This window comes from Thalassophryne amazonica, chromosome 5 (assembly GCF_902500255.1).
Source record: "Thalassophryne amazonica chromosome 5, fThaAma1.1, whole genome shotgun sequence".
In the NCBI taxonomy this organism is placed as follows: domain Eukaryota; kingdom Metazoa; phylum Chordata; class Actinopteri; order Batrachoidiformes; family Batrachoididae; genus Thalassophryne; species Thalassophryne amazonica.
The window spans coordinates 23,185,799-23,202,581 of NC_047107.1; the positions used below are offsets into that span (position 1 = coordinate 23,185,799).

At 38.1% G+C, this 16,783-nt stretch overlaps 1 protein-coding gene across 1 annotated transcript; it reads left to right on the forward strand.

The window, feature by feature from the left end:
* The first annotated feature begins 217 nt into the window (after positions 1-217).
* On the forward strand, positions 218-15,483 carry vgll4l (vestigial like 4 like). Its single transcript, XM_034169788.1, has 5 exons — positions 218-415; positions 3,239-3,362; positions 5,294-5,537; positions 13,043-13,124; positions 13,214-15,483. The coding sequence occupies exons 1-5, from the start codon at positions 349-351 to the stop codon at positions 13,513-13,515; spliced, it is 819 nt and encodes a 272-aa protein (XP_034025679.1). The 5' UTR covers positions 218-348; the 3' UTR covers positions 13,516-15,483.
* The last annotated feature ends 1,300 nt before the right edge of the window (positions 15,484-16,783 follow it).

Below are 16,783 nucleotides of genomic sequence, written 5' to 3' on the forward strand. Positions count from 1 at the left end.
TTTTAGTTTTTCCAGTACTGGTTTTGCAGCACTGTGACATTTAGCAACAGTTGGACAACATTTTCTCCTTTAGCGACACACCTACCAGTGAGCGCTCTACCTGTGGGAAAATAACACAGAGAAAAGAACTTCCTTTTTTTGATGCAGGAGCAGCCAATCAGAGTGCAGGAATAAGGCAGAAGGCAACGCCAGCTCCGCTCTGCACTCACCTGATACGTTACCTGGCTGAAGTCACATCCAGAATCTCATTACTGACCCAATACAATCGATAACTGAGGCTCATTGTGTTCCGCCAGCCCCAGCAGACAAGACGCTCATCTGTTTATCTCGTCTCAACAAAGACCAGATATGGCCGTGGCAAATTTTCACTACATCACTCGGATGAGCAGTGGCTTCAAGGTCTACATTTTAGAAGGTGGGTTTTTGCTTATCGGTTCATATTTATTTGCAGTTCATCTTCATGTGTGAAAGTAACTTTGTAGCAACAGTAAGCCAATATTTTAATTGTTGATCGGTGTTAAAATACCACACAAAAGGATCGTTTGTTGCAATATCATCCATGTTTGTTCTGCACTTGGTAAATTTCAAGTGGAAATATTCAAATGCACGATACTTCATGAAACTTGTAATACTGATAAAAACTTATAAAACACATAAACACTTATAAGCTTAAAACATTTGTAAAATAGCTGCTTCTGGTCAAATAGAAATCTTGAAAGGTTTTCACGTTCAAAAAATAAACCTCTTTGCTGACGATTCACTGGTTTGTAACCCTGAAACAATGGTGTTCATATGCTCAGTAGTATCCCATATTTCTGTAAAATTTTTATAAGATCTGGATCTCCAGCTTTAGGAGACCAGAAGGTCAAGCGGCACGTTCCCTCTACTCACAAGGAAGAAATATCCATGCCTCAGGCATCACAAAATCAGCATAGGTGTGGCTTTACCCGCCCCCCTCCACAATGGCTCTGTGTGGAGCAGTGTTTGGCCAGTAAAAACAAAGTGGATTGGAACGTGTACTGCGCCGCCCTGTGGCATGAACACACAGTTAACATTTATTTTTGGCTTACAATTTAAATCAGCCATTGTACCTTTTTAATAAGGCAATTTAGTGTTGATAGGAAGGCAAATGAGTAGTTTTATTCTAGATTTGAATAGAGTAGCAGCTTTGAAAGAGTCCCACCATAATGCCACAAAAAGTCAATTTCCAGGAAAAAGTACTCAAATGAGTCACAGTTACACTGAATACGAATGCTGATGTTACATTGTGAAAACCAAATTTGACTGTACTGTTACATTTAAGATGTTAAATTAAGAGTCAGTCATTTTTATTGTAAATATATATTAATCTATTCATTATATTGCTCATAAAATTTCAACTACTGTAGTCAAGAGAATTTCCTGTAACTAAAAGCATCATTTTCAAACGATTTGTATCGAACCATTAAAAACAGATAATCCAGCTTTTAATGCAACAAATATCAGATTTTCAATTTTTAAAAGAACCAGCAATAATTTTGCATTTTTCACAATGAATGACTGAAGTTCAATGGTGTGTGCTTTGTAAGTCTTATGAAGGCTTACAAAGTTAAGTTAAGGAGCTGGGAGACGGAAGAAATATTCCAAGAAAACTCAGATTTTTCAAGATTTAAGTTATAAATTTATGAGTGAAAACCTTGAGTATTATATGAAAGTATGTGTGCTTGAGAGAGAGAGAGAGAGAGTATGGTACAAATGCTCTCTCTCTCACTCATTCACACACACAAAAAACCCATGATTGTTGATCATGGGTTGATTGATTAATATGACAACAATCATAATATGCATAAATGTGCATGTGGCATTTTCTCTTTACAGGCGGCGCTTGTGAGACCAGGTTGATCCATTGTAAAATGAAATGATGTGGTTCCTTGATGGAAAAAAATTCTGTTTTGCCTCATTTTTCATATTTATGACATTAAACTCAGAGAATAGTATTTTTTTTCCTCATGAATGTACTTTTCTAATCTCAGATATCCCAGTTGTTTTCTCATAAATGTATTATTTTAAGATGTGAAATTATGTTTTTTTTTCTCAGAATATAACAAAATAGACTATTACTTAATTGTCTTAATTGTCTATATATACTGTAAGATACAGTGCTCGCTATTCGATCAAATTAATCAAGACCAACAACGTGAAAGTTATTTCCCTTTGAATTGCATAATAGTTTTTTTAAATTTTATTTTGAATTTTAAGTTTCTTAAGTGTAAAAACATAAATTTGATGCCAAGTTTAGTAAATGCAAACACTTTACTGTCATAGTACAATGACCATAGACTCCCAACAAAATGTTATGATTTGGTATTATTTATTTGTTTTTTTGTACAATGGAGTAGTTGCTACAAAAGAGTCTTCAAAGAGAAGACCTGAATGTTGCAGTGCTACAATAAAATATGTTTATGCATTGATCACTCACACAAATGTTGGGAATGTATTCTAGGAGACTTTAGATTTGGTTAATATTATAATTGAAGGGCCATTATTCAAATTTTCCCATTACTGTATCATGAATTGTAATATGTTGATATGTTCCTGCACTTCTATTGGCAGGTAATTTGCTGTTAATCAACAAACTGATCAATTTTGGAATTATCAGTAATTTGTTGTAATTATAGTTTTACAAAAATCTGATCAGTTATTTATATATTGAATAGTAATAATAATAATAATAATAATTATTATAATCACAGCCAGAACTATTACCATTCAGAAAGTCTGTATTTGCACAGAATATGTAAGTTATTTAATTTTAAATTCCTCCCTGTTCTGTTCAACACACCAAAGACATTTTGTTTTTGTTGACCTGTTTCAGCTTGTCGAAATACAAAATCCAGTACAAGTGTTTGCCAAACAAAGTGACGCCCTAAGTGGTTCATCTTGCTTTTTTCCCGTGTATAGTTGGGCTAAATGCCAACATTATGCAGAAAAACATTTACCGTTAGTACTGAATCAGCTGTGCACTGTTGTAATCCTCACTGATCAGGCCATTCCAGTTCTACAACTTAACGGAGTTTACAATTAACGGTGACATTATTGTTTTGTGTGAATTTTCTCTCAGCCATGACTGTACAGCCCTGCAATGTACTGGTCACAATAACTACGTAGCTTGTTTTTCTCAGTGGCCACAACACCAGTAGTATGTTTGCATTTTAAAACATCTCCTAAATGAATTCTTCACTCTAATTTTGTTTTTCAGGTCAGCCCCACCTCAGAAGTGAGGATCGATACAGACATATCACAACTGACCGGGGTCACGGCCCACCCGTGTATCCAATCAAACACAAGCGCCGTCATGAGAGAGGCCTCACTTTAGAAGAAAGGTTGGTACAACAGCTTGATTTCCACTTCCAGTTACAGTGCAGATCTCTGCTAAACAATGACCACAACACACCAACTTCCAAACATTCATCCATTTTGTCCAAGTACCCAGTTGGGAGTCGCTGGAATTTATCCTTGTATAATTTGGGTGAGAGATATTACCCAGCAGGGACAGTCCATCATAGGGTTAAACTCCTTATCTCACAGTGTTGAATAACTTTTTTAAAATGTCCTAACATAGTTCTGTTTTGATTTGCCCCCAAAAGCCATGATTTATTTTCCAAGATGGCCCCATCATTTTCACTGTGCTTCAATAAATTATATGAAAATAAATAAATTGGAGAGAATTTATGATTCTTCATGGCTGGCTCTCTTTGGAGAATTTGTGTGCCCCTCCACTGGAGGGAGACCCAACAAGCTGGATGACATGGCTGTGGAGCATCAAATTTGACCTCCCTTACCATAACCACTAGAAAATGAATGGATAAATGACCAGAAAAATGTCACCCCACAATGCTTAAAATGGTCTATCTCCATCCCTTTATTTAGATTCTTCCCCAAATCTTTCCCTTTCACAAACACATCGCTATCTGCATTATTTTTGCAAAAAATGTAATTTTTATTTTATTGAGTTACAATGCAGAAAAACACTTTTGCACTTTGAAATTGTCATTGCATAGTTTGTCCAGCAAATGGCACCTGATAGCATTGTTTGCAATACTGTCAAGCATGACTGGGACCCCCATCACACCTTGGACTAACTACAAAAGACAGAGGCAAAGTTACCAGCTGTCATTCATTTTCAGTCAGAGTGGGCGTTTTATCGCAACCAAAGACAAGTGATCTCTATGCCGCCAGCTAGGTGGGGCCAAAACAAACGAGAAGTCCATTTTATGCAAATGCTAAGTGAAGAAAATTAAAGTTAATTTTTAAACTGTAAACTATCAAGTCTCAGTTACATTTCCTTGTCATGTTTTTGATAATGACATGTTGGGAATCATTGCCACTTTTTTTGCACACACACACACACACACACATATATATATATGTGTGTTAACTTTAATTTTTTATATATATATATATATATATATATATATATATATACACACACCCTATTATCAGTAACAGCCCCCCAAAAATCCACATGGATCTACTTATTAGTTGCTTTGGAATGAAACAGTGAAATGAATGCAATGTAATGCACTCATTTCACGTCCTCAACTTTATCTAAATTCTGGGTCTTTTAGTGAAGCTTAGGGCTAGTGGCCGGTGATCACCTTAGTATTTCTTTTGTTTATCTTGTTGCTTAATGCTGACAAATTATACTGTATTTGTTGTCTTTCTGATGCCTGATTCTGTTTTTTCTTGAGGTGCTGCTCCATCCAAAGATGGGTGTGGTGTCTGTTTCTATAACCCTCCTGTCCTGTGCACCAGCAACATTTCCTGTATATTCGTTTTGTGAATTGTTTTGTCATTTTCGTCAGTAGCATGGCCCAAGCAGAGGGTCACCCCCTTGAGTCTGGTGTGCTTGAGGTTTCTTCCTCAAATCATCATAGGGAGTTTTTTTCACAACATCTGTGATTTCCATTTTGTGACTCTACTACTTTCTCCATTTCCACCCCCAGCTGTAGGCCACACCCAAATGTAATCACCAAGTGTTCAAGTTCATTGTTTTGTGTGTGTGTGCATGTGTGTAAATGTAGAAGAAAAGGTGTGAAGGTGTAGTAATGGTCCAAAGGTTAGAGAAGTGGAATGAAATGTGGAAAAAGGTGAACAAAAAGTCCAAAAACAGAATGAAAATTGGAAAATATGAGGATTTATTTATATGGAAAAGTGCTTTGGAAATGCCATGCATTCATTTAAAAGTGTGAAACGTAACCTGCTGGGTGATGAATAAATTACAAAAATAGGTGATATTTACCTTTCATTTCAGAAGAGAATGTGCACTGAGTAAAAGCAGCGCTAAAGCAGCCCAGAGATCAGCACCGGCCGTCTTCAGCAGCCCACATAGTCCCACATCCACATGGAATCCACCATCCAGCCCGTGCAGCCCCGTGCTGCCCCAGATCTACTGCACCCCTCCCATGGATGAACCACTTCCGCTCATCAAGAAACTGAGAAAGGAACCTGACAACATGGACAAAAAGCCCAAAAGCACAGCCACCGATCAGACACAGGTAAACTGTTGTAGATTATCAAGCATTCTACTGTGTCCCTTTATGCATCCAGGTCTGGAAATATTTGGACAGTGACACAACAATCAAGGTCTTAGTGAAGACCTTCACCTTTAATTCAAAGGGGTCACACTGCCTTTGTTTTCAGACGCCAGGCGTAATTGGACAAACAATATAAGTATTATTAAGTCCGCCGCGGATCTTATAAAATAATCTGCATTTATTTATTTCTGTCTGTTAGCAGGATTACGTCAAAAAACTGCACAGAGTTTGATGACATTTTCACCACACATTGGTGTTAGGCATTGGAAGACTCCATTCAATTTTGGAGGTGATCCAGATCTGGATTCTGGATCAAGATTTCACTTTATATAGGCTTTGAAGGCTTAAAAAAAAACTACATGGATTCTCATCAAATTTGCACCACAGATGGATATTAGGGCATGGAAGACTCCGTTCAATTTTGGAGGTGCTGTTGATCTGGATCAGGATTCTGGATCAGGATTTCTCTTTGTAGACTTTTAAGGATTACATCAAAACTACTGCACAGATTTTTACAAAATTTTCACCACAGAAAGATATTAGGCCATAGAAGACTCCATTAAATTATGGAGGTGACCTGGATCCGGATCTGGGGTCTGGATCAAGATTTCACTTTATATAGGCTTTGAAGGATTATATCAAAACTACTGCACAGATTCTCAACACATTTGCACAACAGATAGATATTAGGCCATGGAAGACTCCACTGAATTGTGGAAGTGATTTGGATCCAGATTCTGGATCAAGATTTCACTTTATATAGGCTTTGAAGGATTATGTCATAACTACTTAACAAATTTTCACCACACACTGGTGTTAGGCCTTGGAAGACTCCATTCAGTTTTGGAGGTGATCAAGATCTGGATCAGAATTTCACTTTCTAGAATGTTACGGATTACATCAAAACTACTGCACAGATTTTTATGAAATTTTCACCACAGATAGATATAGGCCATAGAAGACTCCATTAAATTGTGGAGTTGATCTGGATCTGGATCTGGATTCTGGATCAAGATTCTGGATCAAGATTTCACTTTATATAGGTTTTGAAGGATTGTATCAAAACTACTTCACATATTCTCACCACATTTGTACCACAGATAGATATTAGGCCATGGAAAACACTGAATTTTGAAGGTGATCCGGATCCAGATTCTGGATCAGGATTTGTTGGAAGTGATCCAGATCAATGTGCAGGTTCTGCAGCAGAATGTTACAACATCATGATGTAAAACTAAGATCAGGAAGACACTATTTTGTTTCAGCTTGTAAATTAAATATCAGACTGCAACATCTTGATCAGTGGGACCATTCTGGATCAGTATGCAGTTATTGCATTGTGTTGTGGAATCCGGATCCAGGTAAAGTCCTGGTCATGATGTGACTCACATAATCTTTTATTTTGAGTCCTCATGAACCCTTCTCGGACGTCAGAAATCTCAGATTCCTCTTGTTTCAGATTTTATTTTTGTCAATTATTAGAAAAGACAAACAGCATGGTAAATCTGTCTGGAGTAGGCGGTTCTCAAAAACTGACGATTTATACAGGGTTCTGAGGTTGTGATTGGAGAAACTGTGCATAATACACCAGGAGATGTGAAATTTCAGCTGCAGTTTGACAGAAGGCACATGGGAGATTAAAATCTAGGTCTGATCTTTTTTCTTGTATGCAAATCCTTCTCTTTCCACTCTACCATGAAATTATATAACTGGTACTGCAAGAAACAATATTTTCTCAATGCAGTTTCTCCCGTCACAGCCACAGAAACCAGCAACTTCTTTGCAGTTGTAATGGGTGTCTTGGTGGCTTCCCTCACTGGTCTCCATCTTAAATATACACTCAGTTTTTGAGAATACATTTTGCATGATTGACCTATAACCCCATATCACGGGAAAAAAGATGATTCTTACATCGACTTTGATTTTTGTTTCACTGCAGACAGCATGGACCCAAGTTTTACAATAGTTTGTGTGATCTACTTCATTTTATTTGTTAATATACTGTACATCCATTCCTGTATTTCAAGTCTGCAACACATTACAAAAAAAAAAAAAAAAATCTGGGATGCTAAAGCATTTACACCATTCCTTTCCACAACACTTGTTTTGGCATCAAGGATGCCAAGCAATGAAGTGTGTCAGGGGTGATCCTGCAGGATTGTCCACACAAACAGAGGAGAACATGCAGAGTCCACACAGAAAGGATGAGGTGGGAAGCTAACCCACAATATTCGTGCTGTGAGACAACAGTACTAACCACTATACTACCGTGCTGTCCTGTTTATTTATTTATTTTATCTATTTTAATTAATTATTTAAAAAAATCTCATTACTAGCTCTAATGTGCCCCATTATGGTATTTTTGGAAATGTGTTTCATATTAACATATGAAATAAAGTTGACCACACAAAACATAAAGTATCTTGTGTTAATATTGTCTACAATGAAATAACAAAGCAAATATAAGGATTACTGGTTTATGTATTTATTTATTTTTCATACCATCCCACCATTTTATTATTTTGAAGTTGTAAATGAAGTTCAAGGCCTGTTCAGTGATTTGGAACTGTTCATGTGTTTAACCCGTGACTTGACTCAAAAGCTGTCTGGAAAAATGATTATTTGTATTAACAATAATTCTTATATACTGCTGGGATAGACTCCACTCCCCCTGTGACCCTTAACTGGAGTAAGCGGTTGAAGATGAGTGAGTGAGTGAGTGAATGAGTAACTTATATTTAGTTTATCCAGTTACTGTTGGACTGAACATAGAGACAAAATGTATGCAAATGGCCATAATTCCTAAATGGCTAAAGCAATACTTTTGCTGGGCCCTTTGAATTGAAACTAAAAGTCTATACTTCAGTCACATCTGGAATGTTTCATGTCAACTCCATTGTGGTGGTGCACCGAGGCAAAAATAGCAAAAACTGTAGCCCTGCCCAAATACTTATGGACTTGACTATACCTCCAGGCTACTGACAGCAGTGGTACATCTGTTATATGTCATCAGCGAAACCAACTGCTCAGGCTCTCTCCCCCCCAAGAGCTTTCACGGGCCTACACTTGTCCGAGCTATGCGATCCGACCAGATTCAGGAAGAAAATGTGAGCAATGGAGGGCAAAATGCCATCAACAAGACCAAACATACTGCTGTCTTTTTAACCTGTTTAATCAGTTTTCCAATTATTTGGTTTTTGCATTCATAGTCAAAAGAACACTTGTGTGTGTGCGTTTATTTTTGGAAAAGCAGAGAGAGCAGGTATTGTGGTGTCAATGTTCTCATAAGCAGAAAAACAATCAGTGAGTGAATGTCTCTGCCAAAGCCCAACAGAACTCTGTTTATCTGACATTAACTGAGTTGAAGTACAGGTTTCACCAAACCACAGACAACATGGAACTAATAAAGGGATACACTTAAAAACGTCCTGGAATCACATGTGGCTCAAAGTCTAATCAACTCTGCCTTGGTGTACATCTCTCCACCAAATTTCACAAAAATCCATTCATGTCTTTTAGATACATTTTATAAAGCAACAAGCAAATGCTGGTGATTGTTGTGACCCCTATGTTCAATCATGGACAAAGCATTGCATGCAAGTGTCATTGCTACTTTTCATGCAGTAGTACCTTTCATGCCCAATGCCCATTTTCTTACTACTAGTACTTCTAATAATAATAGTAATAATGTATTTAAAATTGTAATTACATTTAATAATAGAAATGAAATAGCTGTTGGGGGAAAAACACAAATTTAATAACTTTGGTTTGTTCCGTATTTTATCACTGCTTTTCTTATGAACGATAAACTGTTGAATGAAAATGTATCTGCTAAAAAAAAAAAAACATCAAGATTTGCAACAACTCGTACTTTTATATTAAGTCACACTACAAACAGTGGTCCCACACTCCAACCTTATAACAGACAAAGAAGGCTCATTCAAACACAGTCACAGTGCACAGGTCTCACAGCAGGTAACAATAGATGACCAGGTGTAACTTACCTTACAAAGCATTGCATTCGGTGTGTCTGTCTGTTTGGGTGTGGTCCATTTCAAGCTCCCGCCAAAATAGCCGCACCTTACATGGATGCATGATGATCAGAAGATGTGCTTTATGCAGTGGAGGAACAGGTGTTAAAGGATGCAGTATTCCCTTAGATCATACTAGCATAATAATAATAATAATAATAATAATAATATATTTAAATTATATTTATTAGTAGAAATGAAATAACTAGGGTGGAACAGTGGATTTGTGGTTAGGCTACACAGCAAGACACTTGGGCTGCTGTATCTTAAAGAGAAGACATTAAGTGTTATATATGTCTTACAATCACGAAAAGTCACAAGAAAATAACTTAAGACTGCTTCTTTTGCAACGGTGCTGGTGCCTCACAGCAAGAAGGTTGTGGAATCACCTCCCATCCTTTGTATGTGGAGTTTGCATGTTCTTCCTATGTCTGCGTGGTTTCCGTCTGTGTACTCCGGCTTCCTACCACATCCAAAGACATACAGGTTAGGTGAATTGTCAAAGTTAAATTGTCTGTACGTGTGAATGCGGGCATGAATGTGTTTGTCTGTCTATATGTGGTTGTGCAATAGACTGCCGTCTTTTCCAGGGTTTACCCCACCTCAAGCTGTATGACTGCCGGGATAGGCTCCAGCACCCTTAATTGGAGTAAGCGGACATAAAAAATGTATGGAAATGAACTAAAGTCTGGTGTGTTCCATATTTTATCACAGATTTTCTTATGCAGGATCAACTGTTAAATGAAAATGTATCTTTTTGATTTAAAAAAAATCAAGATTTGTAACAACTCATACTTTGATATTAAATCACACTACAAACAGTGATCCCCAGTCCAACCTTATAACAGACAAAGAAGGCTCATTCAAACACAGTCACAGTGCACAGGTCTCACAGCAGGTAACAATAGATGACCAGGCGTAACTTACCTTACAAAGCATTGCATTCAGTGTGTCTGTCTGTTTGGGTGTGGTCCATTTCAAGCTCCCGCCAAAACAACAGCACCTTACATGGATGCATGATGATCAGAGGACATGCTTTATGCAGTGGAGGAACAGGTGTTAAAGGATGCAGTATTCCCTTAGATCATACTAGCATAATAATAATAATATTAATAATAACATATTTAAATTGTATTTATTAGTAGAAATAAAATAACTAGGGTGGCACAGTGGCTTAGTGGTTAGCACTGATGCCTCACAGCAAAAAGGTTGTGGAATCACCTCCCGTCCTTTGTATGTGGAGTTTGCATGTTCTTCCTACGTCTGTGTGGTTTCCGTCTGTGTACTCCGGCTTCCTACCACATCCAAAGACATACAGGTTAGGTGAATTGTCAATGTTAAATTGTCTGTACGTGTGAATGCGGGCATGAATGTGTTTGTCTGTCTATATGTGGTTGTGCAATAGACTGCCGTCTTTTCCAGGGTGTACCCCACCTCAAGCCGTATGACTGCCGGGATAGGCTCCAGCACCCTTAATTGGAGTAAGCGGACATAAAAAATGTATGGAAATGAACTAAAGTCTGGTGTGTTCCATATTTTATCACAGATTTTCTTATGCAGGATAAACTATTAAATGAAAATGTATCTTCCTGATGAAAAAAAAAAAAATCAAGATTTGTAACAACTTGTACTTTGATACTAAATCGCAGTACAAACAGTTATCACACACTACAACCCTATAACAGACAAAGAAGGCTCACTCAAACTGCATCACAATGCACAGATCACACAGCATTTAACAACAGATGACCAGGTGTAACTTACCTTACAAAGCATTGCATACAATGTGTCTTTCTGCATGTGTGTGGTCCATCTCAACCTCCCACCAAACTGCCACACCTTACATGCATGTATGATGATCAGAGGATGTGCTTTATGCAGCGGAGTAATAGGTGTTAAAGGATGCAGTATTCCTGTAGATCTTACCAGCATTATATTTGGTCATCAAAGTCTGTCTGCGCTGATCCTTTTCCTAACCAGAAATCTTCTCCATGCCTTACCTTGCATCCATTTGATACCACAACACTGTGCACCTTACATACTCCTGTTTAAATAAGATGATAGGTGTCATTCTGATTGAATAATGTTATGATATGCCTACAGAATGCCCACAGCATACACTTTCATAATGTGGAGCCTTAATCTAACCCCTTTGCACCCAGCGCTAAGGTTTACGCTCAAAAATATGCACCCTCAGGACAGGAATGTATGTTGGGCCACAAGCTAAATGGATGTGTTTTAGACCCTGCAATTTAGAATCTCAAGATAGGGATCTATGTACGTATTTGGCACTTGTTAACATGGATGAAGCACTCACTCACTGCAAAAACTGATATCTAAGAAAGTTAAAACAGACTTGTTTAAAGAAAATTTGACTTAATTTTTGTCTAAATAGAAAAATAATCTTGTCAAACATTTAACATTGGGAAAATGTATCTCAGTTTTTCTTAATAAGTTTATCCAGCTCATATCAAGCTGTATTTAACTAGTAACAAGGAAAGGCAATGGATTTCAAATCATCCAAGCAAAGGAGCAAGACTGTTTTCCTTATTATAAGACAGAAGCCAATCTTAAAATAAGAATTCTGTCTAGTTTTAAGGCACATTTTGATTATTCAGTGCCTAGACATTTTGCTCAATTTGAGAATTCTAACCAAGTAAATTTTTCTTACCCCATTGGCAGATTTTTTTATTTATTTATTTTTTTTTTTTTGCTTAATACAGGACAAATTGGCTAGATTTCAGATCTGGGACCGGGTCTTGGGCATGGATGTAGCATTTAAAGGTTATTTAAATAACTTTAATTTGTCAAAGTGGTGGAGAGCATCAAAGACGGTCATTACCATCAACACAGTCTATATTTCTGGTCCATTCAGCGCTGGTTATTTTATGAACAAACTCGCATGCTTTCACAGTGTGATGGAATAAAATTGACAAAATAGAGTTTTTGGAAATCCCATGGATTGAGAATTTCTGTTTTGATCTGTCAAACGATCACAGGCTGCTGAGCTTGTCTACCTCAAATCATCCATGACATGAGTCAACCAGGACAAGGAAGTGTTTTGACTTTCTCACGGGAAATGTGTCTGTAGCTATAACAGATCAGGGAAGATCGGGAACAGGTCACATTTCCAGTGTTTTTTTTTTTTTGTCATTTTTTTTAATGAGGATTCTGGCTCTTACAGACCCTTTGTGGCTGTATTACAGTCTCAATACCCTCACTTAGTGTTGCCAGAAAACAGTTTCCTTTGCTCTCTGCTTTGTAGCCAAGAGAGTGTGAAAAGAGGACCCTTGACAACTCTGCAGGAGTTATACACCTCTGTGGTTGTGACTGGAGAACTTGTGCAAAATGCAATGTGAATGAAAATGTCATCTTTTTGAATGGGGGCGAAACCTGTCCTTTGATTTTATTGTTGACCCATCTGTTTATTTACAGATGCGTCCATCTGTGATCACTTGTGTATCTTCGATCAGAAGCCCCACCTGCAGATCTGAGGTCCACAAAAGCCCTTCATTAGGTTGGTGCCATGTGACACTTCACAGTGTAGCGATCTAGTGAATGCTCACTGAGGGTTTGATGTTTTAATGTTTGACTTTTCTTTTTCAGCAATCTGCAAGTCCAACTATGACCATGTGGTTGAGGAACATTTCCAGAGAAGTCTCGGTGCCAATTACCAACAAGTTCACTCCCGGCAGCTGTCCATCAGTGTGTCCGTTGATGACCACTTTGCCAAGGCCTTGGGCGACAAGTGGCAGCAGCTGAAACCCAAGTCTTCTTCCTGTTCCTCCACGCCACCCAGCAGTCCGAGCGTTACTCACTCCCCCACGTACAGCCACAGCCCCAATCACACCCACAAAACATCCTGCAGCAACGCATCACCGACCTCCAGCCACTGGCCTGTCAATTAAACCGCAAAAGACATTCTGATCTGTGGGGAAAACTGACTTTGGGACTTTTTACATTTCACTGCATCCAACGTTGCTGTATGGAAATGGTGGCATTGGGTAGTCTAATTGAGCCAGGAGTGCTGTGGCAAAATTTCACTTGTGTCAACACAGAATAATGTAGCATTAAATGTCCGTCAATAGTACAAATGCATGAGATAAATTGTGAAAGGGGTTAAGGAAAATATCAACAAAATATTCATTTGCATTTCTTTGGTTGAGTGCCATTCATTTCATGCAGTAAGGATACAAACCAGTATCAGGTTTTTATTTTGTTGGGGTCAAGTGTGTCATAGGCAATATACATATTTTTTTTTACAGACACTCAATGTACAAGCAGTATACAGATTATATCAGGCAGATGCTACAATAGAATGTGTGTGGTAGAGCAAACAACAATTACGTGCATTTAACAAAATGTGATATTTGAGTATTTGTACAATACAGTATTTGTATATGAGCTGTAGGAAGTAATACTACTATGACAAAAAGAGAAAGCATAGCATATCAGGTGATACTGATCAGCTATTTATGAGGGTAATGACAACAGGAAAGAAACTACTCCTGTGTCTGGTAGGTTTGATATACATTGTTCTCTAGAATGCTAGCGGGGAGGAGGGGAGGTGTTGAGTTGTATTAATGGGTGTCTTGACTGATTCTTGAACAGTACAAGTCCTTTTAGGTGGGTATGGGAGCACATATGATTTTATTTTCCTGCGATCCTTATTGTTCATTGCAGTCTGTCCCTGTAATGTTTCCTGGGTGGTCTTGAACCCAACTATGATGGATGTGAACAGGACAGATTCGATTACGGCAGTGTTGAACTGGCTCAGCAGGTCCTTTGGCAGACCATACTTTCTTAGAAAACTCATTCTCTCCTGGACCTTTTTTGATGGATGGAGTTAATAATGGACCCACTTGAGGTCACGGGAAATGTTAGTTCCCAGAAATGTTAAGGTTTCAACAGTTGAGACAGGGTCATTTACTATTGTGAGGGGTGTTTCTTCAAGTCCACTGTCAGCTCTCCAGTCTTGAACATTTTCAGCTTAAATTTGCTCTGAATGCCCCCAATATACAGACTTGGGGCCATTTTGAATAAGTCCATTGACTGTAAAGTGTCATTTACAAAGTTGAACTGCTGGGTTCTTGGAGGTAAAGTCATTAGTGTAGAAAGAGGTGAGGGAAGAGGACACATCTCTTAGCACCACTGCTGACTCTCCGTACACCAGAAACAGCCACACTTGTTGTTTCCTGCCTGTCAGGAAGCTGGTGATCCACTGAGAGCAGGGAACTCTAAGAGTTTGGAGCAGAGGATTTCTGGAATGATTGCACTGAACACTGAGCTGAAGTCCACAAACAGGATCCTTGTATACATCCCCGAGCAGTCAAGATGTTGCAGAATGTAGTGCAGTCCCAAGTTAACAAGTGTCATCCACTGAACTCTTTGCTTGGCAGAAAAACTGCAAAGGGTCCAGCAGTTGTCCTAGAATGTTCTTCATGTAGGCCAACACCAGGCATTCAAAGGACTTTATGACCACACATGTCAGGCTGAGCGGCACGCAGTCTTTCAGTCCTGTGGTACAGGCTTTCTTGGGTACATGTAGCACACAACAGTAGGTTGGAAGTGTCAAATGTAGACTCACCCACTGAAAATACTCCGTTTGGTTTAAGTGAAGGGTGGTACCTGGGTAGAACATGCATGTGGCAGGAAATGATGTAAAGGTGCCATTTCAGATAGACAAATTCCAGTTAGAGGAAATTATACTTTTAATCAGTTGGGCACATTCTACACACAAAATAATTTCAAAATATGAATGATATTTTAAGAAATATGCACTGTTGTCTTTTATTTTGACAAATTCAGTAAAATGAAAAAGTATACTTTTGATGAAAATGGTATATTTCCATTAAATGATAGATAAATTCCAGCAATTCAAGCGCTTCTGTAGTTTGTGTTGTCTCTCCACACTGATGCCTGGTTGTTGGGGAAAAACCTGTTTTTCAGCTTCGCCACTACCATGTCTTTTGTCCGTGAGCTTGTGGCCTGTCAGGGCTCAATCTCCCCTATTCTGCAGGCATTCTCCTTGACCCGACAGAGTTGCCTCTTTCATACAAACAAGGCAACTGTGAACTTATTTAGGCATTGCCCCGAGGTCCTGTATGTGAGTCCACAAGAGAATCAGCTCAATAAGACATTAAATGGACATTAACCTGCCAGTTCTGACTACAAAATCTGTGCATGAATTCATTGTCCAGATGATTCACAGTGAGTGAGTGAGTGAACTGTTGATGTTTCTAATATGTAACTGGCATAAACCCAGAAGAAATATCCAAGGGTGAAGAACACCATTTTCATGAAGATACCAATGAAATATCTAACTGGAGAGATGATGAGAATTGAGAATTTCTGGCAATTTCAACCCTGAACAAATTCAAGGAACGGCAAAAGTGACCTCTTTTCACTGTGGATTCACTCCTGTGTGCTACACTTGTGACTGTGCAGCTGAGGAAGGTGTCCAGACCTGATTCTTTGGACAATTATCTGAGTTCATGGAAGAAAGTGAGTTTAGTTTGACTGTGAATCATGGCATTATTATTGTTGTATGTGTAGACGATCTTGGCTGGAACACGTCTTCACAAAAGCCGATACTAGATTTCACATTGTTTATCCAGGCTGCCAGTCACTTGAAAAACACCCTAAAGGGTGCAGTCAAACTATTCAATGATCTCTGTTTAAATCAGTAAGCTCTATGAAAAGTATGTCAGCTGAAAATACTTTGTTTAAACATACATGGGGGTGCCAGTTTGTCATTTTTCAAATCTAGTTCTTTTCAAAATCCTAGATTTTAGCCCAGTGTATTTTGTTGTTTATATTTGTTTTTATTGTGGATGAAAAGTAGAACTTCGATATGATGAAAGGAGATCTCCCTATTTGCTGTATATCATGCTTATAAGCTGTACAAAAAGCAGACAAAAATGAAAGTTTTTGAGCAAATAAAAGATAGTTTCAAACACAAAAAACAGAATCCTTTTGTGTCTTATTTACAGAATGTTAATTTCTTTGGAAGAAGAACCTGTGATTGCATATGTCTTACAATCGCACAAGTAGGCATGTGTTTAGGAAAAGTAAGAAAGTAAGAAATAAAGAATGAAAGCAAAAAAGATGATTTAAAAGAGGATTGTGCCATTTAGATATTGCCATGATCATGGTTTGAACATTCTGAAGGACTGA

Excerpts from the sequence above, each read along its gene's own strand:
- vgll4l (XM_034169788.1), top strand. The coding sequence starts at position 349 with ATGGCCGTGGCAAATTTTCACTACATCACTCGGATGAGCAGTGGCTTC. Across the intron at positions 3,363-5,293 it reads GGCCTCACTTTAGAAGAAAG|AAGAGAATGTGCACTGAGTA; the intron begins GTTGGTACAACA and ends CTTTCATTTCAG. Across the intron at positions 13,125-13,213 it reads CCACAAAAGCCCTTCATTAG|CAATCTGCAAGTCCAACTAT; the intron begins GTTGGTGCCATG and ends TTTCTTTTTCAG.